This window comes from Meleagris gallopavo, chromosome 9, assembly GCF_905368555.1.
Source record: "Meleagris gallopavo chromosome 9, MGAL_WU_HG_1.1, whole genome shotgun sequence".
NCBI lineage: Eukaryota > Metazoa > Chordata > Aves > Galliformes > Phasianidae > Meleagris > Meleagris gallopavo.
The window spans coordinates 10,539,593-10,566,201 of NC_139412.1; the positions used below are offsets into that span (position 1 = coordinate 10,539,593).

General features: G+C 46.3%; 1 protein-coding gene across 2 annotated transcripts in view; it reads right to left on the reverse strand.

The window, feature by feature from the left end:
* The window catches only part of LOC100543007 (gamma-aminobutyric acid receptor subunit beta-4), a 67,305-nt gene that overhangs the window by 11,930 nt on the left and 28,766 nt on the right, over nt 1-26,609 (reverse strand). For both annotated transcript variants that reach the window (XM_010715273.3, XM_010715272.3), the window contains exon 4: nt 10,553-10,773. In XM_010715273.3, coding sequence (XP_010713575.1) covers nt 10,553-10,773 — 221 coding nt within the window. The remainder of the gene's footprint in view (nt 1-10,552; nt 10,774-26,609) is intronic.

Consider the following 26,609-nt stretch of genomic DNA (forward strand, 5'->3'; position numbering starts at 1 on the left):
GCCCCTGTGGGCAGATGAATGGAAACACAGTGCCTGTCCCACCCCGACCCCAGAGCAGGGTGGGGGGCATAGGGGGCTGTGGTGTGGGAGTAGACCAAGAGCATACCTGGGGAGTGCACCTTGTCAGGAGAGCTCCCTGGAGAGTCCATCCTGGCCGGGCACTGAGACCAAAGAGTCACGAACGGCTATGACTCATCCTCCTATGCTGCACACGGCATATACTGTATATATTATACTGCACCCGTGGGAAATAGCAGCTACAAATGCGCTTTCCAATTTTCCCTAATGTGTGAGATGCAAAAAAACAAAAAAAAACAAAAACAACAAAAAAAAAACCACTCGTATTAAATGAAAATTTTCCACCCCATTTGTGCGACCCCGCAGGCTAAAACCTTTCCACAGTGTCCATCCCCAAATTGTGGCCCAGCTGGCTCACTTGGCCACACAAAGGACATCCAAGGGAAGCCTCTTCTGCTTCGAGAGGAACCCGCTCGCCTCTCAGCAGGATTTGCTTGTCACCTGCAGTGCTGGTTGGAAATGCAGAGCACGACACAGTGAGCTATGGCCACTGCACGCCATGCGCCAAACCCTGCTAGCACTAACAGCCAGCATAAATCCAGAGCCACTCCAATGATTTTTGCAAGATCACACCAATTTACATCAGCAGAGATTTACATCAGGGCAGAATTTAGCCCTGTAGATTCAAAAGAAGAGAACTTCAGGACAGACAGGACAAAAAGGAGAAAAATGAGAAAAAGAGGACAGTAGTCCTCAAAAATGAGATAACAATTTTTCTTTTATTCAAATTAAAGGCTGGGCAACCTCTGCAGCTCAGCATCTTCCAGAGATAAACCAGTGGGCTCGAGGTCCCAAACTCCCAGTGACCTGCCCAGTGACATCACTGGGGCACGTGAGAACAGGGACTAGGCAGCATGCAGATCTTATGATTTTTTTTTTTTTTCAGAGCAGGTGTAGCAGTGACACTGGGCTGTAACCACCTGCTTGTCTGGAGCATTTGCACGGCAGTATTGCACCCATGGTGAGGTGCTCCCAGCAAGCACCAATGTCACAGGGACTCCTGGATATGGCTCCTGCAGCATGATTAGATTTGGGGGGCAGCTGGTGTTGGGCATCAGGTCCTAGCCTGGGGCTTCCTATAACTTGATAAAATTTTTCAGGATATAGAAAGTGACAGCATCAAGGTGTTGGTAAGGCATTGGAACAAGCTGCCAAGGGAAGTGGTAGAATCACCATCCCTGGAGGTAGGTGCTCAAGAATAGGGTCAATGTGGCACTGAGGGACACGGTTAGTGGATACAGTGGTGATAGGTCGATGGTTGGACTAGATTATCTTTGTGGTGTTTTCCAACCTTCATGATTCTGTGATGCTATGTTTCATTATTTTGTCTTTAGACATCAAAAAATATCCTGGACACCAATAGCACTTTGCCACATCCTAATTGGAGACAACGGATGACCCACAGCATCGTGACTCTGTTCCAAAGTGCACTACTGTAGCACACCTACTTGCCATTGCTGTACTCAGCACTCACCACCATTGGCAGAACGCCCATCTGTGGCCTTTCTCCCTGACCCCATCACTCACTCACTTCTGGAGGGAGCCACCAAGGGGTTTTTGCACCTCCTTAGGTGGGTGTGTAACAAAGGAGGGTTGGACCTGGCAAAGGGATGAGAAGCTTTCCACCCCTCGTAGCCAAAAGGGACAGGAGTAAAACTCAGGCATCCCAGTGATCTTGTGGGGTCACTGTGCATCTCCTGTCTGTTCTTGAAGGCCACAGTATCAGTCTCTGCCTCATGCTTTCATGATTTTAAACAAACTACTTTGATACACTCTGGGCTGCTGTGAAAAGAGATGTGCCACAGGAGATAGCATGGAGAGAACTGGCCAAGGGCAGCTAGGGGGTGTTCCCTGTTCTGGGTGTCTCCACAGAGTCAATGGGCAATAAAGGAGAGGGGAGATTAAAAGGTGGGAAACTGAGGAAAGGACAAAAGAGTGATGATGGCAGGAGTGGTGATCAGGGAGACACGAGTGGAGATGAGAGATGGGAGAGCAAACAATGCAGGACAGAAGACTGCTAGGGTAAGGGAGCAGCAGAGAGGGCTCAGAGGAAGCAAGGGGCAAAGGAGCCTGGGGATGGGGAGCTGGAGAAGAATGAGAGGTTAAAAGAAAAAGCAGAAGAATGGAGATGAGGAGACAGAGACCAAGCCATTGCTCTGCACACAGCTTTAGATAGAGTGCATTCCCTACAGAGACACCAAAAGAGGAAGGGAGCATTGAGCGTGGTGCTGCAGGGGACGCTGGGGAATGATGCCACCTTCCCCATGGCACTGGCACAAGGCACTGGCACCCAGCCAGGCTGCGTCTTCTCCCTCCCTCTCTCCCGCTCCTCCTCTCTTGCTTCTCTACTCTCCCTCCCCTTTTAAATTCAAAAATTTGTGTGGTGTGAAATCTCATCTGCTTGATGGCGATTCACAGCGACACTGCCCATCGGAGGGGAGCAGCTCGCCTGCTCTTCATATGATGCGCGCAACAAAGCGGCCGAGCCTGGCCAGCACCATCCACCTCCTCCTCCCATCTCTGCCCCCTCTGTCTGCCTCCAAGTCAGCTCCCTCACTCCACCGCCTTCTCACCTCCCTCCCCACAAAGAAGACATGTCCGTGCCCTTGCTCTAGTCACTGCTCCTCAGGTCTGTGGGCATCTGTGCTATCTAGCAGCTAAGTCCTTGCTGCCCTGCTACTGCGCTGCACAGCTGGCAGGCAGACATAGTTCATCTGGGGGGAGACAGAGCTGTGACAGAGAAACTACTGTACACCACAGAAAAGGAAAAGGAAAAAGAAAAAAAGGGACACGCATTCATGAGATGTCGAGCAGCCCTGGCAGGCTGTGGGCTGACGGACATCCCCCTTCTCTGCTAGCACCAGCAGATCCAAGCAGAAGCTGAGGTAGCACAGATACCTCACTCTGGAGAGCATTCGTCTGCCCCAGGGGAGGAATGGATCATTTCAAGAAGAGTAGACAAAAGCTCAAAGTCACACCAGGCAAGTGCTAGGTCTCCATTTGTTATGATGAGGAAGCGATGCCCACCTGGAGTTTGTACTGACAAAGCAGATTCTGGCACAGAAAGGGCAGTGCAGCCTCACTGTGCTGACCCTCCACCACTGCCTGCCCTGTGACATGAGCACAGGGATGTCCCACCACTGCTGCAGCTCAAAGGGAGCACTTAGTCTTCTGCTTATCATCCGTCCTCCACAAGTTCTCCAACTTGAACACCATCAGACATTTCATTCCCTCTCTGATCCTCCTCATCGCTGTTTACTTATTAATGGCTTCTTCTGTCTTATTTAGAATGATTATATAAGTTCACAGACGGCATAGAGCTCTGACCTGCTACTAAAACCTACCAAGGTTGACAGTCTCTCCTCCATCTCCTTCTTATCCCACTGCTTGCCCCCAGATTATCTGCCCCTCCAGCTCCTGCCCAAGCCTCATTTCCCCGTACTAAACTCTGAAGGCCACCAGCCCATCCTCCACGTCACCTCCAGGGTGTGAGAAGACCAAATTCATCAGCTACAAGTGTAAAGGGCAAAAAATGACTTCCCCAAAATACCACCTGGTTTCAAAATGAGCAGGACCAGGCTTTGGAAGGAGGACTGGGAGGGAGAAAGAGGAAGACTTTCACCTTTGAGGTGTTCCTGAAGCAAGTAGGATCCTGTGCCCCCAAGCTCATCCTTACAAAATAAACTCTATGCATCATGTCTATGTGTACATCATGAAACTAAACTTGTCTGGGACTGATTTCTAGGGCTAGTGTCAAGCAGTATAGAACAGCCTGTGCCTACACTTCACTTCTTGCCCTCCAGAGAAAGGGTCTGGGTGCATGCAGAAGAAGAGAACAGGTACCAGCCTCTACTGGGCTCTGACTGGGAGAAGTCCAAGAGACCTCTTGTGGACAGAGACCAAACCCAGGAAACAATCTGACAAAGTGGACTTCCCCTGTCTGGTGCCCCTGTCCAGTTTTTAAGTTGCTGATTTCTGGATTTCTGGAGAATTTGAAGATGTTTCTGTCTCCCAGCAATACAGACCCCAAAAGCTGAATTAGTGGCAATGAGAAGGTGTGGAAGCCACTCAAGTTTTGCAGGACATGTGCAGAGCCCCCATGGGGCAAGTTAAACTTGTACGGGAATTTCAGTGACTAAGAGGAGAGAAAGGCAAAATTGCTGTTTTGCTGAGAGAGAAAAATTGAAATCAAATTTTCACTCTGCACATTCTCAAAGTCAGTCATAAAATCATGCTGGCAAATGTCACCTTCTGCCTGGCAGTAAGCACAAACTTCGAAGGGCCTGGAGGGATTTATAAACCCGTGGTGAATTTTGCCATTCTTTTAACACGGTCTGATCTTTGCAGACTCCCGGAGGTCATGTTAGAACCAAGAGCGAGGCAAGGATATGGAATATTTTCCTCTTGTGTCTCTGTGCCTAAAACCAACTCCATAAGCCTTGGCACAATCCTGCTAAGGTCACTCTGTTTCCAAAAGCATCTGTGCTTGCATAGGCTTCCTTTGATAAATAACACCATGCACTGTGTTCTGATTAGATGGAGAAAAAAAAAGCTCTTCTAAACTAATACTTCACCCACGGAATGAGCCCTTCTCCCACTCCGAAACACAGCACCATACCAGACACTATAGAATCACAGAATCACAGAATATCCTGAGTTGCAAGGGACCCACAGGGATCATCAAGTCCAACTCCTGGCTCCAAAATCAACTCTGTCCCAGCAGAAACCAGGACATGATCTGGGAGAAAATTGCTCAGTAGTCTCAGCGCAGCAGAAGAGCTCCTCAGTTATAACCTGCCAGGCTTCTGCTTCATAGGGAACCAGATAACACCTATGGAGAGAGCAAGGACACGGCTGCAAACAGCAATTTTTAAGTGCAGTGTGAGCAGAAGGACCCTTTCTGCCAACCGAAGAACCAAAAAGCCCAGGCTGGAATATAGAATCACAGAATCACAGAATCACAGAATTGTAGGGGTTGGAAGGGACCTCTAGAGATCATCGAGACCAACCCCCCTGCCAAAGCAGGTTCCCTACACCAGGTCGCACAGGTAGGCGTCCAGGCGAGACTTGAATATCTCCAGAGAAGGAGACTCCACAACCTCCCTGGGCAGCCTGTTCCAGTGCTCCGTCACCTCACCGTGAAGAAGTTCTTACGCACATTCGTGCGAAACTTCCTATGCTGCAGCTTATGTCCGTTTCCCCTCGTCCTGTCTCCACGTACCACTGAAAAGAGACTGGCCTCACCACTATGGCTGCCACACCTCAGATATTTATAAACCTGGATCAGGTCCCCTCTCAGTCTTCTTTTCTCAAGGCTAAACAGACCCAGTTTACTTAGCCTTTCTTCATAGGGGAGATGCTCCAGGCCCTTCACCATCTTTGTGGCCCTCCGCTGGACTCTTTCCAAGAGATCCCTGTCTTTTTTGTACTGGGGAGCCCAGAACTGGACATAGTACTCCAGATGAGGCCTTACCAGGGCAGAGTAGAGGGGGAGGATCACCTCCCTCGACCTATAGAGAATGCAACACAGATGGGGCTGGGCCCTGGTCAAGAGCTGGGCTGGTGATGGGAGCTCTGGAGAAGACCCCAGGGTGAGCTGCAGTGGAACCCAAACCATGGGCAGCAGAGAGAGCAGCCGCCGCGGCACCGTGCAGCAGCATGCCTGCTGGTGGCTGTGCAGGAGATGGGGATGCTGGGCCAACCTGTGCTGCTCCCCTGCACAAGATGAGCTGGAAGAGGTGTGTAAGCGCAGCCTGGCCCAGCAGCAAGCACAGTGCCAGGAGTGGGTCAGCTCGCCATAGCACAGGGGCTGCCCTTCCCTGGGAGTGGTGGGAATGCAGTCCTGTGAAAGCATAAAGCAAGCGCTGCAAAAATAAGTACACCTGGATTCACTCAGGTGTAAACTGCGAATGTGGAGCTGTTTGAAGTATAATTATTCTCTTCCCTTAGCTTCAAGCCCTAAATAGGCATTTACACCAATGGGGACAGTGGAGGTCTGCCCCCCTTGTATTCAAACTGCCTCATCTCCAGCATTGCTCACTGCAGTGACTCTCATGGGCAGCTATATAAAAAAAAAAAAGCAAAGCAAAGCAAAACACATGCACACCCCACCACTACCACCTTCGCAAGAGGAGATCCCTCATTCTCCCTGCATTTAGTCTGTGTCATCAAATTCCTCTGCAGCTCTCAGTTGCTCAGTTCTCATCTCCCAGGTTACTCGCCAGCGCGGTGCTGTGTCCTGCACGCTGTCCGCTCGGCTCTGCACTGCTGCCCACTGTCCCAGCAAGAACAGACCTGCAGCCCCAGCCCTCCAAAGCACCCATTTTGCTGGAATTCTGTTTTTCCCTTAATTGGAATGCAATCAAAGAGCTTCAAGATTTCCCCCAAAGACGTTTTTAAGCTGGTTTCAAATACGATTTCGCATTGCCGTGCGAGAATTTCAGCGTCGTTACATTTGTTTCTATTTTTAGGCCTCTGAAAACAGATAGGAAAATACTGATAACATCAGCATTTGGTGAGTGTCAACTACCAATTTGCTACCAAATGGAAGCTGCACAGGCTGGAGATGGAAATCTCACACCATTACATGTAGCTTCTATGTGTGATGAGGTAAAGCTTATTGAATACTACAGCAGAGGCTGAACAGACCATCTCCAGAGGTCCAGAGAAATGGTTTGTTGGTCCTCCCTTCACACGCCAGCAGTGGCAGCACCAGCACCTTGAAATAGGGAGGGGAGTATTGACACGAGTGAAAAATTCTCTGTGTAACATCAGGAGTGAAATATCAACACGCCCCGAAACACTTCTTAAAGGAAAAATTTCTCCCTAATTTTTTTGTTTGTTTGTTTAAAATTGGATGAAGCCAGTGCAATTTCTAACAAAAAGCCATTAGGAGGAAAAATGCATTAAATCCAGCCAGTTCTATCCTGCTCCTCCTCACTATTTTACTCACCTCTTTCCGTGACCCCAACAAACTGCTTTGTCTTGGCGGGCAGTTCCCTTAAGCCTTGCTTCATACTGCGACCTAACATGTTGTTTTAGCACTTTCCTGCTGCGTGCCCCAGGTGACCGCCTGTGCTTCATGGACATTTGTAACCCTGCAAGATACGGAGGGGCCAGAGGAGCCCAGGCACAATCCTACTGCTTCATGCTTCCTAAAACCCTGCTGGCTTTGCACCCTCCCACAGCAGGCCTCAGTCTCTAGGAGCATTCCTTGGGTTGGATCTGGGTTCCAGACCCCAGGATCTGGGCCATCTGATAGCTTGGGGGAATGGAGCTGGGAAATACCCGTGGCAGCCCCGCATTGCCTCCCAGCACAGCCCGTGGCTGTTTATGCATTCCTTTTGTCAGAGACCTGGCAACCAGCTTTTAATCCTAGCCCAGCGTGAATTAATTTTGGAGTAAGCTTTTGTATCGAGTGCTTTCCTAAGATGTAGCTGTATTACATCTGCTGCTCTCTCTTCATCCACTAATTCGCTAATTCTATCAAAAACAAGCATATGCTTTTCTGACACACAGCTTCCACAATGAAACAGAGCAGTGGAATAAAGGGCTTCATTTACTCATGGAAACGAGTTATCTGAGGCTTGATCTTGTCCTCACCGGAGTCAGAAACAAAATACCCATTGGCTTCCACGTGAGCTAACTTGGACCTTGTGGTCTGCTCTGGGTTTGAGCCTGATCCTGCCTGAATGCTCGCTGGAGCCGGGGCTGCCAGGGTGTCATCCTCCCCGCTCTCTGACATCAGAGACTGCTGGAAAGAAAAATGACTGTTGTGCCACAAATAGCACGATTGAGTCACTTTGCTACAGGATCAGCTCAAAGGAGGGGGAAGTGGCTGGTGAGAAGGTGGAAGGAGAAGGAGCAGAGCTGTGGTATCTTGCCTGGGCAGAAACAAACAAATGGGCCAACAAAGGTTAAAAAAGAAGAACCAACAAAAATTGCCTTCTTCAGCTTTCTTCTATCAGGGCAACTCCATTTTAAAATCCTTTCAAAAATGCAAGACAAGACAAGATGGGCTTCACCCTACAGGAAGGACCTGCACTTCCCTTTCTGTTTGCAGAGCAAGTGTAGGTGCACCTGTACAAAGATAAAGGGAACACAGGTGAATGTTTAGCTTGTTTTCTTACCTGCTTACACCTGCTGTGCACATGGTTGTGTATTTTTGAATATGTTCACAATTCTTTGCACCTGCAAAACTGCACTTAATGCTTCTGTGGTCAGCAAAACCACAGGTGCAGGAGTCAGTCCAGACTGTAAGCCCTAAAGGAAACACTGTCTGTACACTATGAATAAATTTTGAGACTTCAGGCATTCAGGGCACCTGGCTTGTCCCCCTGTACCCCCTTGCCTTCAAGGCATTAAAAGCCAGCCACTCTGGCCAGAGGCACAGCCCAGGAACAGCAGTTGCAATTGCTTGCTGCTTCATTTTTGCAGTTGCAGTTTTCTCCAGGGGCAAGAGAGCAGCTTCCAGGAAAACCAGCCAAAAGTTAAAACAACACAGGCAGCTCCTACTATGGCCCTGGAAATAACAGGGGCAAACAGCTGTCATTTTCTTTCTTTTGGCCTGGATGCAGTTTTCCTCAGCTCACCCATTTACGCAGGCGCTGGGAGGGAGCTGAGCTCCCCTGCCCATGCTGCAGAGCCCTGCAGGAGGATAGAGGCAGAACAGTGCCAGAGGTGCTCATGCAGCATCCTTGCCCTGCAAATCCTCCATGGGCTTCCACTGCTCTTCACCTGTGCAGCAGGGTTCACACTGTTCACTCTTGGAGCTGATTAAATGGCAGCTGATAAAAATATACTAGATACCAGCATCTCTGCTTCTTTTGCTGTGCAGGTGCATGCTAAGGTCTCCTACCAGCCTGGTGGAGGCAGCTCTGCACTCAGGTGGGCTGGCTCAGCAGCTCCAGCTTCACAGCACTTTGTGCTCCCTCCTTCACAACAGGACAGGATTTCTGCTCCTACGTACCCTGAATCAAAGCATCTTCTTGCCCAGCCCAGCCTTCATACTTTGTTTAATGCAATGCAGAAATCTGGGGTAGCCAGCTGGGTGAAGGTTACAATCTTTTTGGTGAGTAAAGTTCAGAGCAGTATCAGCCAAGCAACATCACTGGCCCAAGGTCAAGAGATGGATGCTTCTGGGAAAGGAGAGGTGGAATTGGTGGAGGCTCACAGCTGAACTTATTCCATCTTTTGCTGTATCAGAAGAGCAAGAAGCATACTCTATTCAGAAAGACATTAAGTGCAGACATCAGAAGACCTACCTACTCCAGCCTGCTCCTTACCACCAGCAGCCACTGCTTCTCTTTTGGCTTCCCATAACTCTGCCATAGCAAAGCACTGGGTACAGTCACCCCATTGTCCCTAGCACAACAATGCCCTATTTTGCTGTGCCCACACTCAGCCCCTCTCTCCTAGAAGCAGCCCTGCTACTTAAAAAGGAGGAAATCATCATAAAAAGTCAGATTTTGCCACAAAGCACAAGGCAGCAGAAGAGCTGATACTGTAAATGGGAAGGGTGGGTGTACCCTCTTTGAAAGAGAAAGGTCTTTCCTCCCCCTCTGCTGCACTGGGATGTAAGCCCAGAGCTGCTATCACAATCATTTGTGAATGTGGAGGCAGGTCGAAAAGCCAGCTGTGAATTTTGGTAGTCAAAAAGGGAATAAAGGAAAAAAAATAAAGCAAAAAAAACAACACACAAAAAAACCACCCACAAAAAAAAATCTAGGCAAACAGCTCAAAGCAGACAAACACAGGGTTGGGGAAATCATTGCCTAGATCTCATCTACAGCATCCAAAACTGTACTGCACTTCTACTTACAGCTGCAGGCTTCTCTTTTAGCCCCTACTGCCCTGGCATCTCCAGAAATCCAGGTAACACAGCAAGCCAGCCTCTGCCACCTTCACTGCACTCAGAGTACTTTCAAATTCTGTGGACTGCCAACACAAATATGTTCCAGACACATAAGAAGCCTCCTCACTGAGCACCATTCCCCTACTAAATATCAACTTTCAAAGCACAACCATCAAAATTGCTCTGATAAAGACAAACAACATTTGTTTTTTTTTTAATGATCCAAAAACATTTCTTATATTTCATGGTCAAAAATGACTGAAATGATTGGATTCAAATGCTACAGAAGTTAGGTAATTAATTCTTGTGTCTCTAAGCCAAACTTACAGAAAATTATAAGCAACTGAAAATGAGTGTTTCAAATGGAAGTGAATGCACTGTATGACAGTAACCTGAAAAGCACAGAACCAACTCTTCCCATCTCCAGCACCTGCCTATAGCAGTCTGAAGGTAACAACCATTTTCAGCCTGGAGAAAGATGCTTAAACCTGTGCAGCACCTGACTATGGCTTGGGTCCCTGTCTGCGCCTTAAGAAAATACGAGAATATCATTCAAATGAGGGAAATTTAGATGAGAAGTCATTCACGAACACAACCAACAAGAATCCCCCTCACACCTACCTCAGGCCGTACAGGACCGTCCCATCAGGATGGAGCCGAATCATGCGATTCTTCACCGTCACCCCATGCAGAAAGGACTTCTTGTCATTCAGGAAATAGGTATCTGGCAGCCACAGCTGGTCAGCCACCCGGTTGTCCAGGGTCAGGTTGAGAGGAAGGTCGTTATATGCCAGGCGTTTGTCCCGCCAGCTCTGCTGGAAGTACATGGTGATGGTGTAGTCCTAGGAGAGAAACATGCAGGGACATAACTCAGACCCTCTCTGCTGCCACTGCGGAGACGTCTGGTGGGTCTTCACCTTTGCTGGCACCCAGATGCTTCTTTCTGAACCACCACCAGCTGGGGAGGGCTGTCTTTTCTTCTGGGAAAATGGATACAAGGCAGTTGCTAAAAGCCACTTCTAGTCTGAGCAGAAATTCAGGAGGCTCCCAAGGGCACGTGGAAAATCTTACCTCCAGGCCAAGGATTCAAAGTCAGCCCAGGCCAGCCATGACAAGCTATTAGCGCCTGCCTTGTTATACGAGCAGAGCTGGGAGCTCATTGTGATTCTTGGTGAGGGACATATGTGGAGGAAATCTGTCACCAGTGGAGCATGATCGACTGGGTAAGGGGCAGTGCCATAACCATCCGCAGCCACCGCAGTGCCGTACATATCTCCTGCTTCTTTCCACTCCAACTGTACAAAGCTGAAGCTTAAAACGGCAGCTAAGTCAAGATGTTTCTGAAGGGAAGGGAGAGATGTTTTGTGGCCCATAGCTGTAGCCTTGCAGAAACGACTTTAGATGCTCTACAGTAACTGCATATCCTGGAGAGGCCTAGAGGCCCCAAATCAGCTTATTCACCAAGACACAGTATTGCGGCACTGTGATGGAAGAGTAATTATTTCCTTCCAGATAAATGAGTAGTATGGGAAGGGGTCTTGTACAAAATGATAAAATATTCTCTCAACAGCTCTTAAATAGTCCAGGAGCCAGATTTTTATGGGTAACCAGCCAACAAGATGCAGATAAGGAAGTGGGCAGGGGAAACCACATGCACAATCTTACAGAAACCAGTAACTTTTCACAAGTCCCTAAATAAAAAGCATTCTGCAAATGCATGCAAATGAACTGTTGGGGTCAGAGATATGTTTCTTCCTGTGCAGATATTGACAGCACAACAGGAGCCCCCTGAACCATGCAAGTTTGCATGAGGGGCATTTCCGCTGTGCAGAGGAGGGCTGGTGAGGACCTTGCTTCTGCACTAATATCTGGGCTGAGTGCAGAGGCATCCTGCTTGCCCACCTTCTCCCACTTACTTTACTCAAAGCCAGGTTTGGTTAGCACCTCTGAAAACAGGCTCCAATAATCCTACTGTATCCGCATGCCAGGATTTGAGTGCCTAACTTTGACTCAGAAATCTAGACCCACATGCACATCTGAAAGGTCACGGAGCAACAAATATGTGGTGTTGTCTGGATACAAAAGTTATTTCTGTCACCTTTGCATTATATTGAAAAGAACAAACAAACAAGCAAGGAAACAAACAAACAAACAATAAAATAAAATAAAATAAAATAATCAGTGCCAGTTTTCTGGCCAAGAAATTGTTTTGCTATGATTTTTAAAGGACTGAACTTTTGCTAACTCTTGCTTCCCAATCCATCCCTCATTCTGATTTTGGTTAAGGACCCTGCTAAAAGAAAATGTTCTCCCTGCTCACCTCTCCCAGTGGGTGAGGAAAGGCAAGATCTATGTTGGAGGGAACCACTCTGCTCTGCCCAGCAACTCTCAGTGAGCTGTCAGCCGTGAGCCCCCTCTCTCAGCCTTTGCAGAGGCTTTGCTCTCTTCTCCTCCTGCTATCCGTATGATGCATGCACAAAGCAGAGGTGAGAGTAGCACGTGGAGCTGGCAGATTCCAGAGCTGCCTCCCTGCAAGGAGGGAGGGCAGCACATGTTGAGGCCAGCAAAAGCCCCAGAGAATGAAGAGGAGCTTATCTGGAGGCTTCACATGTTAAAATGGCAGTGCATCCTACCAGCTAATGAGGACAGGGCTGTTAGTATGCGTCTCCAAACAGCAGAATGTGACTGATAGCTCATCCTTTCTGATGCAGCAGAGACCTCAAAACAAAGACAGTATAAGAGGACTTGAACAATGAAAGGCTGGAGTGTGGACAGAAGAGGGGTATGGATGGAGAAAGGTATCTCCTGCAGAACTCCAGAGAGGACAAATGCAGAGCAACACATATGAGGGTCTCCCATTTTCCCCAGTTAACAAGTAATTGTTAACTGCTACTTCAGCTTACAGAGTTCCACCTTCTTTTGTAAACATAATGTTTACTGAGCAGTATACAAACAACTAAATGCACCAAAAAAAAAAAAAACAAAAAACAACAAAACAGCAGTAGAAAGGCTCTGATAGAAGAAGGAAGCAGCAAGGGAGGAAAAATATTGCGCAGATTAAATACTAAATACTAAGCAGAGGCTTAAGATGACAGCGTCTGATTTTCTGCAGTGGGTCGCTGTACAAGAACAGGCTGAAGGCAAAGTAATGAAAGCAACTTTCCACAGAAGTGATGGAACTTGTTACAAAAGCACGAGGTCAGCTGCTTTACGGTGTTTTGGAAGGCCCAGGCATGATGTGGAGAAAACAGTCCTCCAGGTTAGAAAAGGGAGGAACTAACATACCAGGAAAGGAGAACAGCCCAAGGATGCAGAGCATCCTGCTGCAAGGCAGAAGCTCCAGCTCCCAACAGACAGACACCAGAAGCATCCCTCCTAGGCAGGCTGCTCATAAACCATCAGCACAGCTCCTGGCAAATGTGGATGATTGGAAGGTTGGATCTGATTGGTTTCCTCTGTATTGTGACCTATACAGACCCCAGTATGAAACCTGACCAGAGGCAGAAGCGTGCATTCTTGTTGCAGGCTACAGTAGATTCAAAAGCCAGAATTAGAAACTGAAGGAATACTACATGCAAAAGAGTCAAATCTTTGCTTAGAATACAGTATTATTGGCAACATGGATGTCTCCTGTGCCTAGCTCGTGTCTCCGGTACCTTTCTTCTAAAGTGAGAGAGCTTTTAAAGTGAAGGCAACAATTTCAGACAGCTCGTGGAGGCTACATTTCACCAAGAACTTGAAAGGTGCTGGAAGCAATGAGGGGAATAAAGGCCATTTTACAACTTACTCCACCTCTAGATGTGCCACTTAATTTTGTTCCCCAGTTCTCCCCCCACCCCTAACTTTGACGAAACAGCTCCCTTTGGAGAAGTGACCAAATAAAAGTCCTACCCCATGTAAGCAAATGACATATGCTCTCCTTGTCCAAGATCATAAAAGAACATTAGGAAAGCCAAGATGCTTCAGAAAGAGAGAGAAAAATGGAACATCTGACTTAGTAAAAACCAAGCTGCCACTGCCAGAGACTAATGAACAGTTTGTTGGCTTCAGCTTCTTTGATGATTAAACACCAGCTCCTGTTCCCGTCATTCCTGGGAGAGAAATTAAAGGACAAAGTAGTCCTCCAGTATGTTTTATTTTAAGGAGAGGGCAGGGAAAATAAGAATTATTTTTAAGGGAAGGAGACAATGTGCCTACAATCTTTTGCAAAGAAACAGAGCAGTGTAAAATGCACAAGAAAATATAGGAAGGACAGGGCAAGATGGCCACAGTTCTTAGCAGGCTTGTTTTGCCCTCACAATGGATTGTCCATTTCCATGCAGATAAAACAAAAATCTTAAAAAGCACCAGTTAATCTGACATTAGTAAAGACATGATGGCAATCTTTCCTTCTCCAAGACAGCACCAAATCTGTCTTAGGCTCTCACCTTTGCCTAGGGCAGGAGGCAGCAGCTCTTGTACTTACTGTGCTTTTCATGGGGAGAGAATTCTGCCAACATCCTGCTTTTAATTTATCTTCTGGTGCAAGCCAGTGCCCAATTTACAAGTCTGAAGTTCTGCATGACAACTGCTATACATAAAGTGACAACTATTTTAGATATTGTCCTTCTTCCTGTTCTTCAACTTAGGAGAGAAATCCAGAATCTCTTTCCATTTTCCCTAATTTTGAATAACCAAATATCCCCAGACTTAGGTGACAGGAGAACCACATTGTACCTGCACTATCTCTGTCAACAATGCAAGGAACAAATGTGTTTGCTTCTAGAATAGGCTTTGTGCACCTCTGTACAGCAGGTCATTGTGATCTTGAACTCATTTTTCTTAGGACCTTGGAAGAACTTTGCATGGAGATGTTTCCCCTCACCAATCTGATCTACTTTTGTAGTAATTTGCATGTGTTTAATTGCTGAATGCATGTCCAGAAACTGGGACATATCAGCTGAATCCTCAACAACTAGGGGTGTGCAAGTGAAGTGTCATCTTGTTGCCCTATTTCTCTCCTCCACACTCCATGTCTATAGCATCTGTACTGGTGCTGGTCCTGCGTTATCTTAGCATGCTACATACTTGCATCTTGCACACCCACAGCAAACCATAGAGCAGCACTGGTGGCTGCATCCCATTTCTTCACCCATCTCCCAGCTTCCCCCAGCCCATCTATTTGTACTTCCTAAGAGCTACCCTTACTGCCTTGCAGCATATTACCAGTGCCCTGCTGCATCCGCATATGGGCATATCTAATATACAGCCATTAAAGCTCAAAAATATGTATTTAATAGTCATTTGTATCCAATTAAACATGCAACAACTAGCCTATTAAGCTAAATTGAATTTGAGTGAGACATTTAAACAGCGACTAGTGAAGATACTGGTTTCTAAAGCCCTCAGAAGGCTGAGGGGAGAACGCTGGACTATGCCAAAGGAAAGGTGAAGCTGGAAGACCAGTGACACTCCCTAAACTCTTTCAAAGGTACTTCACAGCCTCTGCATGCGCCCTCAGAAAATTTTCATTTTACCGTGACTTTCTTACCTCTTGCTTGCTGAGAGCTGCTCAATTCAAGTGGTCAACACTCATTATGCTTTCTAGCAGGAACATCACGGTAGCAGTAAAATGCAATTTCACTAAAACATTCCCAGAACTGTTCATTCCTCTGAGCTATTATTTTTGAAGAATTATTATTATTTTTTAATGAAATGTCCTCTTCATCGTCTTGTCAAGAGGTTTATTGGACACCAATCTAGTCGAACCATACTGCGGACAGGAGATTTTCTGAAGTCTTCCAAATAGACTGACTGCCAGACACTATAGGAAGAGAAGGGAGGGATGGCAAGGAGAAAAGGATACTTCTAAATCCTTCAAGGGACTTAGAAGCCTACTGGGATTAGGTACTCTAGAAAACACTGCTGTCTCTCTCTTTCAGCTCAGTCAATACTATTCTGTAGGAGACTTTGGGCACTTTAATCTACTTGTAAAATTGAGACAGTGATGCTAACTTGCCTCTGTGTTGCAGTTTGGGATCCTACACCTCTAGGCAAGTGCTAAGTGTGCAGTGCCCAGAACCTACCTTTTTTTTTTTTTTTTTTTTCCGGGAAAATAAAACTTTAAACAGAGTTTGTAATTCATTTTGGCATTCAAGACCATCAGTGCAGCTTAGGGCTGCGTGGATAGGGAATCATGGCATGAATGAAGCAATACTACTACTTTACATGGCAGAACAAAATATTGTACATACAGTTCTGCACCAAAACCATGGCTCTTTCTGCATTATCAAGGCACACTATGCTTGAAAGACAGTTTTAACTTAGAGAAAGAAGAGTTGTTATTCCATGGTAAAAAACAAAAAACAAAAAACTGCTGCAAAGATGTTATTTCCCTGGAGATAGCTGGAGGCAAACAAATCCTTTAAATGATGTAAGACAACTAACATGTCTTGGGTGGAATAATTGCCACCACTTGGTTGGCAACTCAGTTGGTGCAAAGTGGCTTGACCAAAAGGCTACGTGGTGGAGCTAATTTCCCTTAGAAAGCAGAAGAATTTGATCACGTAGAAAAGATAACTGGGACTAGGCAGAGATGATGTGGAATCAGGCACAGAAGATGCAGAACATTTTTCTGGCAACGTGGCACTGCCAGGCCAAGTGGGGGGGTATCCTAAAGGGAGAGGATGGCAGCCTGTGGTCTGAAAAACAAGGCTTGCTTTTCAACAGGCCTATGAAAACTTTTTGCAAATTATCGCACTCAAAAACCCCAGGACTTTTGTACGCACAGACCCATTTCTATATCTGATGTGGCAGATTCTACATGAGTACTCTGCATAGCTGTATCTGTGACCTCTACGCTTGCAGATTGTGTTAGAAAAAAAAGGCTAGCAGTCACTTGTGGTGTGAGCAGAGAACTGTACAGTCATTCTGGGACAGCTGTAAGGTAGAAGGATACCAACTGATAACCCATTCTTGGCAACATCTACCATCTAGGTTGCTGACCAGATGGGGTGTCATACTTCCAGGCTACCTCTGCTTCCAGTCATGCCCTTGGTTGTACCTGGGCAGAGCCAAAGGAGCCAGACTGAGCAGCAGCAGCACACAAGATATGGCCTACGCTATCACTCTCCCACTTTAGCAATCCAAGTCCTGGCTGCAGGAGCATAAATTTGATGGATGGGTGCAGTGTAGTTAACTGACGATAGCCTTCAAAATGCAGCTTATGAAACACTCCTGATCCTGCTGAACGAGTCAAGTTTATTACAGGATGCATGAGGCAAAAAACAGATTTCAGCAGGCTGTAGAGGTCCACAAGCAAGCAGACTTGGACTTCACGGCCAACTGGATGGCAAAGAACAAACTGCAGTTCTTGTCCATGCTGAATGAGTGCTCTCTGCAGTACCAGGACCAACAGTCCTGGAGCCAAGGAGCTCTATTTGCAGAGCTGGCTGAAAGTTGTTGGCAGGGAGCCCATGTGAGCTCGGTAAATAAAGTATCCAGATAATAAAAATACCCAAAGGCACTGTTTAATTTTTCTGAGGGTTCTGATACAGCCAGCAATATTGTGAGGGAGCAGAAATCTTGCATACAGGAACATGAGCACAGGGCAAAGCTGACCTTCCAGAAGAGAGGAACAAAAGACACCTGGATGGAGGTTTAGGAGAACCAGGATTATACTGGAGCTGGTGTGTTATAGACCTTCAAGTCTGCTTGAACCTCAGTTGAAAACTTGATGAACAAAAGGGTCAGTACTTTGTGTATCCATGACTTAGGAATGCAAAGTGCAAGGGAAGGGAGATGAAAGGCACAAGCTGCCTTCTCCTGCAGTCACAATGACGTAAAAGGAGATCCTGTGGCTGCAGGTTGCAGCAGTGGAAGAGGGAGATGAAGAAGGAGATATTTACAGCTTGCAAGATGTAAACATGCTTGGGTTTGCATTCCTTTTCACTAGAGCCTCAGGTGGGAGCTCACAGCATACTGTAAAGAGGGGTGTGAGGGATGTATAGGAGCGCACATCCCAGTCTAGTGGTCCACTGCTCCCTGGCAGATGGAAGGCAGCCACCTGCATGTGCCCTGTAGGCAGTGGTGTGGAAGGAAGCAGGGGCTGTAGGATCCCACGTTTCACTTCTTTTCCTGACAGTTTTCTGGCTAGAAATGCCCCGAGAGTCTGCTTGTGCCAGTGCAGCAGAGACTGCCCGCATTTCATCCCACATGCATGCACTACCTCCTTCCCCAAAACAATCCCTTTCATCTGAACTAGAAGGCTTTTCTGGATCTACAAACAGCTCAGCAGATCCTTTCCCTTTCACCATCATTTTTCCTTGAATGTTCATTTTTCTCTGTAGCCTAGCAACTCCGCACAGACTCAGAATATTAACAGCTCCTGTCCCCACACACAATCTTCTCCAGAGGCCTGAAAAATGTGATAGCAGAAAGGCTGAGAGTGGTAGGAGCGAGCACGGGAGATGTAGGGAGCACGCAGGGAGCCTATATCAGCATTCAGAAACAGCAAAGCTATTCAGCTGTCGTATCTGCCACCTTCACTCAACATGTACATAACATATAGAGCTATATATAGCCCCATTTATTTACATATTCAAATAGCAACACGACACGCACGCCCTTGTATTCAGAGCGGGGTTCTATATTCAGGTTCTGGCACTCTTGCGCACGCACATTCCATTGCTGCATGCTATAAATATATATATGACAAGATGTCAGCAGGTCAGATCCACAAGATCTAATATGGTTTTCAATCAACCAGATGAAGCCTTCGCTTGTGGGAAGATACTTCTGCAGTAATCTTCTCCAATGCTGCAGCATTGCTATTGAAACAGGTGGCCATTTAGAACACTGTTCTCAAATACAGACAGATTTTTTAATATATATATATATATATATATAAATAATATAAAGGCTGTGGGAGTTCTGCCTGTAATATAAAAACTGAAGCAAGAAAAAATCATCCAGGAGAGTTTTCTGCAGTAACAATTCTAACTACTACAGGAATGCCACAGTGCAAGCTGAAGTGGTTCATACCACTGCCATACAACGCTGACATGTTCAGATCTAAAGATAACTTGGCTTGTTCAGGAACAGATGGAGCACTGCAATACATAGCACTGTTCAGCTGAAAGCGTGCTGCAAACCATATAGCCATGGACTCTCATCCTCTCCAATATGACTTTTTTCCTGCTGTGGGGTGGAGTCATCTATGAAACGCAGAGTGAACATAAGTCTCTTCAGTGAGAGCACAGAATATTCACATGGAGGAAATCACCCACTGAGCCAGGCATCTGAACTCCTTCTCAGTCCTAGAAGTGGGGTTGACTAAGCCCTGCTGAGGTTCAGACTTGTGATACTGCAGGACTTGCAGAGCTGCTCCTTAGGAAAAATGGCAAAATAGAAAGATGCTTAATGGGAATGTGTAAATGCTTATACTCAATAAGCAGCACCGGCACATCTTATTAGTGCTGCAAAATCCCAGATTTGGTCTAGAAATCAGCCAGTCCATCCAACTGCTTGTCCGTATCCAATCTATTCCAGTTGCACAGATAACTGGTTTCCTGCATAACCTCCCATTAATTTATCCTGCGAATGTACAGGATTTCTAGGAGGAAATCTGCATGGTAGAATAGAAAGCCTTGGGGGGAGAGAGTCATACTCTAGCTCAGCAGCTCCCAGTTTTTCTTCAGCTGAGAGCTTATTTCAGCAAAGCTTCTACAGCTCATTATCAATTGATCTACGTCCATGGTAAAATCATGCAATTCAGCCAACAAAAATATTTCATTCCAGAACATCATTAATGACAAAGACATTAGAGCCTTTCAGCACAAACATAGGGGACTTCATTATAGGGGATGCTATAAAGCTTTCCCCCACTCACATGAGGACAGATCCAAGCAGGACTGCTGCTTTACCAGACTGCCCTCTGCTACACACACCTCAAATCCATGGGACCTCCATCTGAGAAGCAGTTTCTGGCTCCTCGTGCAGGTCCTAGCTTTCTTCTGGCCATTGCATTTGAAGAAATGGTATGGTGATCTTTGGGTTGTTAGCAACTTGACTCTAAGATGTAGTGAATTCACTGGGCTGTCTCTACAGGTGGCCAACATCAAGGCCAAAAATGTAGGGAGAATTTTGTCACTGAATAGGATGATTTTCAAAATATTATGGAAGATAGATAAGATTTTTCCCTTCTATAAGTTGCCATAAATACAGTACATATTGACATATGAGTCACACTGACCTATTTTCCAGTTTTTAACCCAAGCCAATCTCTTTGTAACTAATTTCATAACCAAGAATGTGAAGTACATCAGGATCCTTCACAATAGTTTGCATTTTTCTTAATTACTTTGTGCAACATCACCACCCTATTGTGGAAGGATCATGTTTTGGGGCAGGGATGGGAGCACTGCTTGTTTGAATTTCAGCAGCCACTCTCACATCTTATCACACAGAAGTCCCCTCAGACCTGATGCTTTTCCTGTCTCCATGCAGTACTTTAGTCTAAGGGCTGTCAAAAAGGACTTGGGGATATTGGTGGATAGCAAGCTGGATGTGAGCCAGCAATGTCCCTCATGGCCCAGAAAACCAACCGTATCCTGGGCTGCATTAGAAGCACTGTGGTGAGCAGGTTGAGAGAGGTGATCCTGTCCCTCTACTTTACACTGTGAGACATCACCTGGAGAGCTGCACCCAGATGGGGAGTCCTCAGTACTGGAGAGACATGGAGCTGCTGGAGTGTGTCCAGAGGAAGGCCACAAAAATGATGCAAGGGATGGAACACAGTCTGAGAGAGCTGGGGCTGTGCATCCTGGAGAAGAGAAAGCTCCAGGGAGACCTAAGTGTGGACTTTCAGTAGCTAAAGGAGAGCAATAAAAAAGAAGGGGACAGATTCTTTAGCCGGATATGTTGTGATAGGACAAGGGGAAATGGTCTCAAATTAAAAGAGGGCAGATTTAAATTGGACATAAGAAGTTTTTTACGATAAGAGTGGTGAGTTACTGGCACAGGTTGCCCAGTGAGGTGGTGGTGCCCCATCCCTGGAGACACTCAGTGTCAGGCTGGATGGGGCTCTGAGCACCTGATGGAGCTGTAGGTGGAGCTGGACTAGGTGAACTTTGAGGGTCCCTTCCAACTCAAATGGGTCTATGACTTAATTCTGCGTCTTTCAGTACAATCAGTAGGATTTCTGTTAAAGTAGAATGTGGTTTGAGCAGATATCCACAAGCAACTCTTGGCCTTTTAAACTGTATCAGTGCTGGTAAGTCACCTTGAGACCCAGCAGTCCATGATGGGATGACAACTGGAGGAATAGGCAAAGCAAGTAAGGTCTAGAAATAGCAGAGAAGATGGGTTCTTGCTATGGATTAGAGTTTCTCTCTCCCCTTCTACAACTGTCTTTATTTCTTCAAGAAACTCACGGACAATAGGAAAAAGCACCAGGATGCTGCTGCTTCCCTTTAGCTAGCACAGGGTTGTGTGTTTATGTAGAAGTTACTTTCCATTGCTGAAGAAGCATCTGAGAAAGCCACCCAGGTGACTACATGTAACTGATGGCAACCTGCAGAGGATACTGCTCACAGCTATAGAGCAGGACCTTCCTTCTCATTCCTTGTTAACTCTCTCCTTCAGGAAAATACCACTTAATATGTACAGAACTGCTACTGTTTGATTTTCCAAGCAAGCAGCCACCCAATGCATTGCAGCCCTGCACGCAACTGACAATTGCTGCATGACCTAAGTGGTACTGAGGCAATCTTTGGCAGAGAAAGGCACAGACCATTGCCAGCTCTGAAGAAACCTATCATCTCAGCCACATGCTTGCAATATCACAGTTTAAATGACAGCACACCAAATCCTCTAGCACATGAAACAAGCACAACTCCTATTTGTCCACGCCACCACAAAATCTGGGTACATCAGAGCTGTACCATGCTTATGCTACACTATAAGAATTTGGCCCTTCTTCAGCACCAAGGCATCCTCTGCTACCTGCCACTGCAGGAGCCTACAGCAAATCCTCTGGGAGTACAGCCCCTGCAGTACTATTACAACGCACCACCCCTTCAGCTCAGCACCAAAGATGCATCTTTGCTGTGTTTTGGCAGACTTCAATATTCAGCGACCTTAAATACTAGGATGTAGCATACTCACACACACAACTGGATACTGCAGTGCTGTGAATCAGGAGATAGCTGAGGCTAGAGGGACACCATCACAGTACTGGAATGTCCTGTCATACTTACAGCATATAACCCAGAAACCTCTGACTGTAGGTTCTAAATACTTGAACCTTTAAAACCTTTGCATATCCAGAGACATAGAATAGACTGATTGGAAAATACCTTTATATCATTTTTTCCCCATTGAAAGTAGTTGCCAACAAAGCAGAATAATTTTGGATAAATATGAAAAACACTGATATATTTGAAGAGAATATGTGGTAGTATCCATAGCAGAAATCTCTCCTTAGAAATTTGAGTTTTAAAACTCAAGACAAGCATTTCAGTGGAAAATCCTCTCCAGGTGTATCTTATGTTTCCTGCCTGCTATTGCAGACGTATAGTTGGTCCATTGGAAAGCAATCAAAGGCCAAGAGATGTGCCCATATATATCCTTAGCCTAAGAAGCTGCTGTCTCTCATACCAAATCTATCCATCTACGCTGCCTTCTTTCACCAACTATGTTCAGCACACAACAGAATCACCCATGCATTAATGTGTGTGGGTTATAGTGATTTGGGATTCAGCTAGGCACATTCATATTCCAGTGAAAACAGGACCTACAAAGCCTGATCAGGACAAATTAATCTACAAAATTCCTCTACATGGGCCATTTCAGACATTCCTGATAAATGGAATCTTTGATATAGTGGAGAGACTGGTGCATCCCTGATGGTGCCATAAGAGGCTGTAGGATGATATTTTCTGGACAAGAATGCTCTTACACACCTGTAGTGGAATTGCAAAGTCACAGATTGAAGCAGTGATTGAGCACCTGGGTTAAGGCAGGGCCAACCCAAGGTTGCTCAGGTGCATGCAATGTACGTGTGAGTGACTAGAAGGGATGGAGCAAGGATCCATGCCTTCCCAGACCTCTTTTAAGGGTTGGCAGTAGAAGCAAGGGCATCTTACTGAAGCTTCCTGCATATCTGATGTCTTCTGAAGGTAAGCAGTTGTCCCCCGTCCCTCTGCCCCCATTTTTTTCTATGGCTATTGCATTTGAGCTAACTGTCACTTGCCACAGCTTGGGATCCTGCTGCTCTGCTGTCATGTTATGCTTTCCCTTGCATTACAAAACCCAAACCACCTTTTTCATTGGTTAAAAGGAAACTTAAGACACTTGCAGCTCATAGCTTTCCAGGGACATACATTGAATCCCTCTTGAACAGGGATAACTTATTTTCCTAACAAGACAACTTGGTTTCTTAGACTTCAATCAAACCTCAAGAAGTTAGGAGGTATCGTGTCTGTCGTGTCTGCTATCTCCTGTAATTTCCAAGTGATCAGCCAATTGCTGGCACTCCCATCAGGCAGCAATGTGGTGAGAGGTGATGATAGAGGAATAGGGAACAGGAGGCAATGAAGTGAAATATCGAGGTTAGCCTTGCCAAGCATCCTGCACCAGCCACTAACCTCTCTGCACTGCGGACTGTTGCCCAGCAAAATGTATCACCAGTCCCACAAATATCACTGCTTTAACACCTTGTATATCCCTGCAAACGGTTCTTTATGGAAGCCTCGCTTCTTATGCTAGCCCTCTACAATAATCCTCTTGTAACTTTTCAACTTGTCACCAGGTTTATAAAACTTTAAAGCTAGTGCTATAACAAACTGAAACAATGTTATTGCAGATGTAGGAGAGCATCTCGGGATGAATAAATTATAGGAGCCACAAAGAAATCACGACGACAGCAGCTGCATGCTCCAAGTTGCTTATGGTGTGCAGATACACAGGGGGAGCAGGTTTAGGAATGCACAGATCGTAGGGCAGGGAAATTGAAGCATTATGAAGGATAACCATCTCTTCTAAATGCATACAATGCATCTGGTTGCTTTACTTATTGAAATCCTTCATGAATGCTTGGAGGGAGTCTGAACTGTCTGGTACTGGAAAAATACATCCCTGAAGATGAGGGAGGCAAGGCTGCAGGTGGAGATAGCAGCTTCCACTCCCACCCTGCAGAAAGTGTGCAGATTGGGCCAGTTCTTCAGCTGCCTGCTGGAAGGGCATGCAGGAAAGACTTCCAGCTCCTGAAGCAGTTGGTGCTGGATCCAACAAAATAACTTCTCCAGCCTATTTCCTCAGAGGACAACTAGGAAGTACCATCCTTTTGTTCTTAGCAGATCCACTGAGCTACAGAACATCATTATGAGGGTGTTATTCTTTTCAGACTGCCTTTAAAACCCCAAATTGCAAATTCATACAGGATCTGAGAATTCTCCAACCAGGCTTTTCATCTTCATGGATCAGCACTTCCCAGAGGATTTGCCTCTCAGATGTGCCCTCCCCAGTACCTACTTGGCCTGGCCCCTGCCACCTTCTCCCAAGCACTTCAATTGATGTCACTGATCCTGGCTCAGCAAATAATCCTTCTAATCAATGACAAGAACAGAGGCTGCAGCTCAGCATTGCTTAGCAGAGCTAAGAAGAGAACACAGCAATAAAGCATTACTTGAGCAAGTGAGCTTGAAAATACGGCTGACCACACACAGTTAGCAGCTGTGGTGAATGAGATGTCATTTTTTAAAATAAGGACAATAGTTTTGGTCCCTCATGACTAGGAGATCATTACAAAGCCAGCAGTGCACCTAGGAGCCTCTTTTAACCCAGCGTGACTCCATCTGCACTGTACCATGTCACGGTGTTAGGGCATGGCCCTCAAGAAGATAAGATGCTTTGCCTTTGTACAACAAGGAACCAGGAGACACTGAGCTTGTACAGGCTACTGCAATGCATTCTGTGGTGTCTGGGAACTTCCAGTGTAATGACACAGTTGTGTTGTCTTTGCGTAGCCCTGTAGCCTCCAGAACTGAAATGTCATCACATAATCATTTCAGCAATACCATTCCCATGGGAGTGGAGGCAAAGAGTGCCACTTAGATTGTGGATGGAGCTGCATTCCTCCAAAGCACCGCATCCAGCCAAAGTCCTGTGGAAAACAACTTCTTGAATCATGCTATGGCCAGGCACTGGCAGCACTTGTTCCCTACCATTGTGCAGCCAGTAAATGCCAGGAGTCCCAGGGATAGGCACATGGGAGTGCTGGGGGTTCTCCTCAGCCTGCCCAACCCATTGTTCCAGAAAGGATGTCTGAGGATTAATTAATTATCCTACAAGGGGCAGTAAGTAATAACACTCCTTGTGGAACAATAGAAGCTATTTGGTTGCCATGACAACTCAGCTCCACTTGTGTGCCTTTAATTTATTCATTGCACAGTCCCTTCTCCAATCACACACAATGCCAAAAAATGCCTTGTTTTTCTTGCCAGTCACCATGTCCAGAGCAGGGGTAGGACACAGCCCTTTCCCCAGGGCATCTGTCACCCAGAATGATGCACATAAATCTCTCCTGCCTGGAAAACTGCATCCCATGAGATTCTGCTCCCTGTAGGTTTGATTTTGATTCTCATCATTTAACCCCTTCTGAAGCCTCCTCGCTACATTTCTTATAGATCTTGAGTGGGTTCTACTGCAAACGTAGGCAGGAAGGATGACCAGGAGTTTGTGCTTGTCAACCTCTATGGAGAGCCAGGAGGGATGATCAGAAGCATGGAAGTGACATGCCATGGCAGCATCAACAGGCATGTGGCATAAGCAGCGTGTAGTGCTCACTCTGGTTACAGCCATGCCATGATTACCAAAACACTCAGTGTCCATCAGCAGTGCTGCCCACATTCCATAAGACCCAGAGCAATGTGCAGGTGAAGGTCGGTGCAGGTTCAACCTGCTCTCCCCTACGCTCCTCAGAGGTTTCTCTACAATCTCAATCGTACACTTTTGCCCCAGCAGTCCTTCTGCAGAGGAAATATGGTGTTCACTGGAAAGGGGAGAGCACTGCTCTCACAAGGAAAGGGTTGAAAGTATTGCTAAGAGAATGGTGGCTAGCACAGTATACAGCATGCCTGACTACAGCAGGTGTATGGCAAAAGACTTGAGAAGACCTTACAGCCCATGGACACACCTCCAGCAGGAACCTCATCTTGAACCTGAAGCATTTAGCTCTCTTCTGATATCTATACAGGAAGATCAGGTAATTGTAGCACGTAAGCTGAGAATAAATCCTTCACTTCCTGCAATTACATTTGTGCAATCTGGGGTCTTATACAACATTTCCAGACCCCCAGTTTTTCATTCTGACTTTAGCAAGGAAAGTGACAGCTGCCACGTAGGAAAATTCAGGTCCAACTTGAGACTGGGGGAGGAGGTGACTTAATGTTGAGCTTTGTCCTGACAGGCAGGATAGATGGAACTGGGTTAAGCCATCTGCCTTTTCGAAGTTGAGCTTAACCTCAAGCACAGTTACCCAATGCAATAGGGACTGAGAGCTTTACCTGAATTTTTGTATTGTACACGCTGCTCAGTGTCACTATTAACACTGAGGTGTAACATGCCATGTAGAGAATGATAGTAAAGGTTGGGCTAGAGAAAACAGGGCAGGGGAGTCCAGAATCGGATAAATAGGACA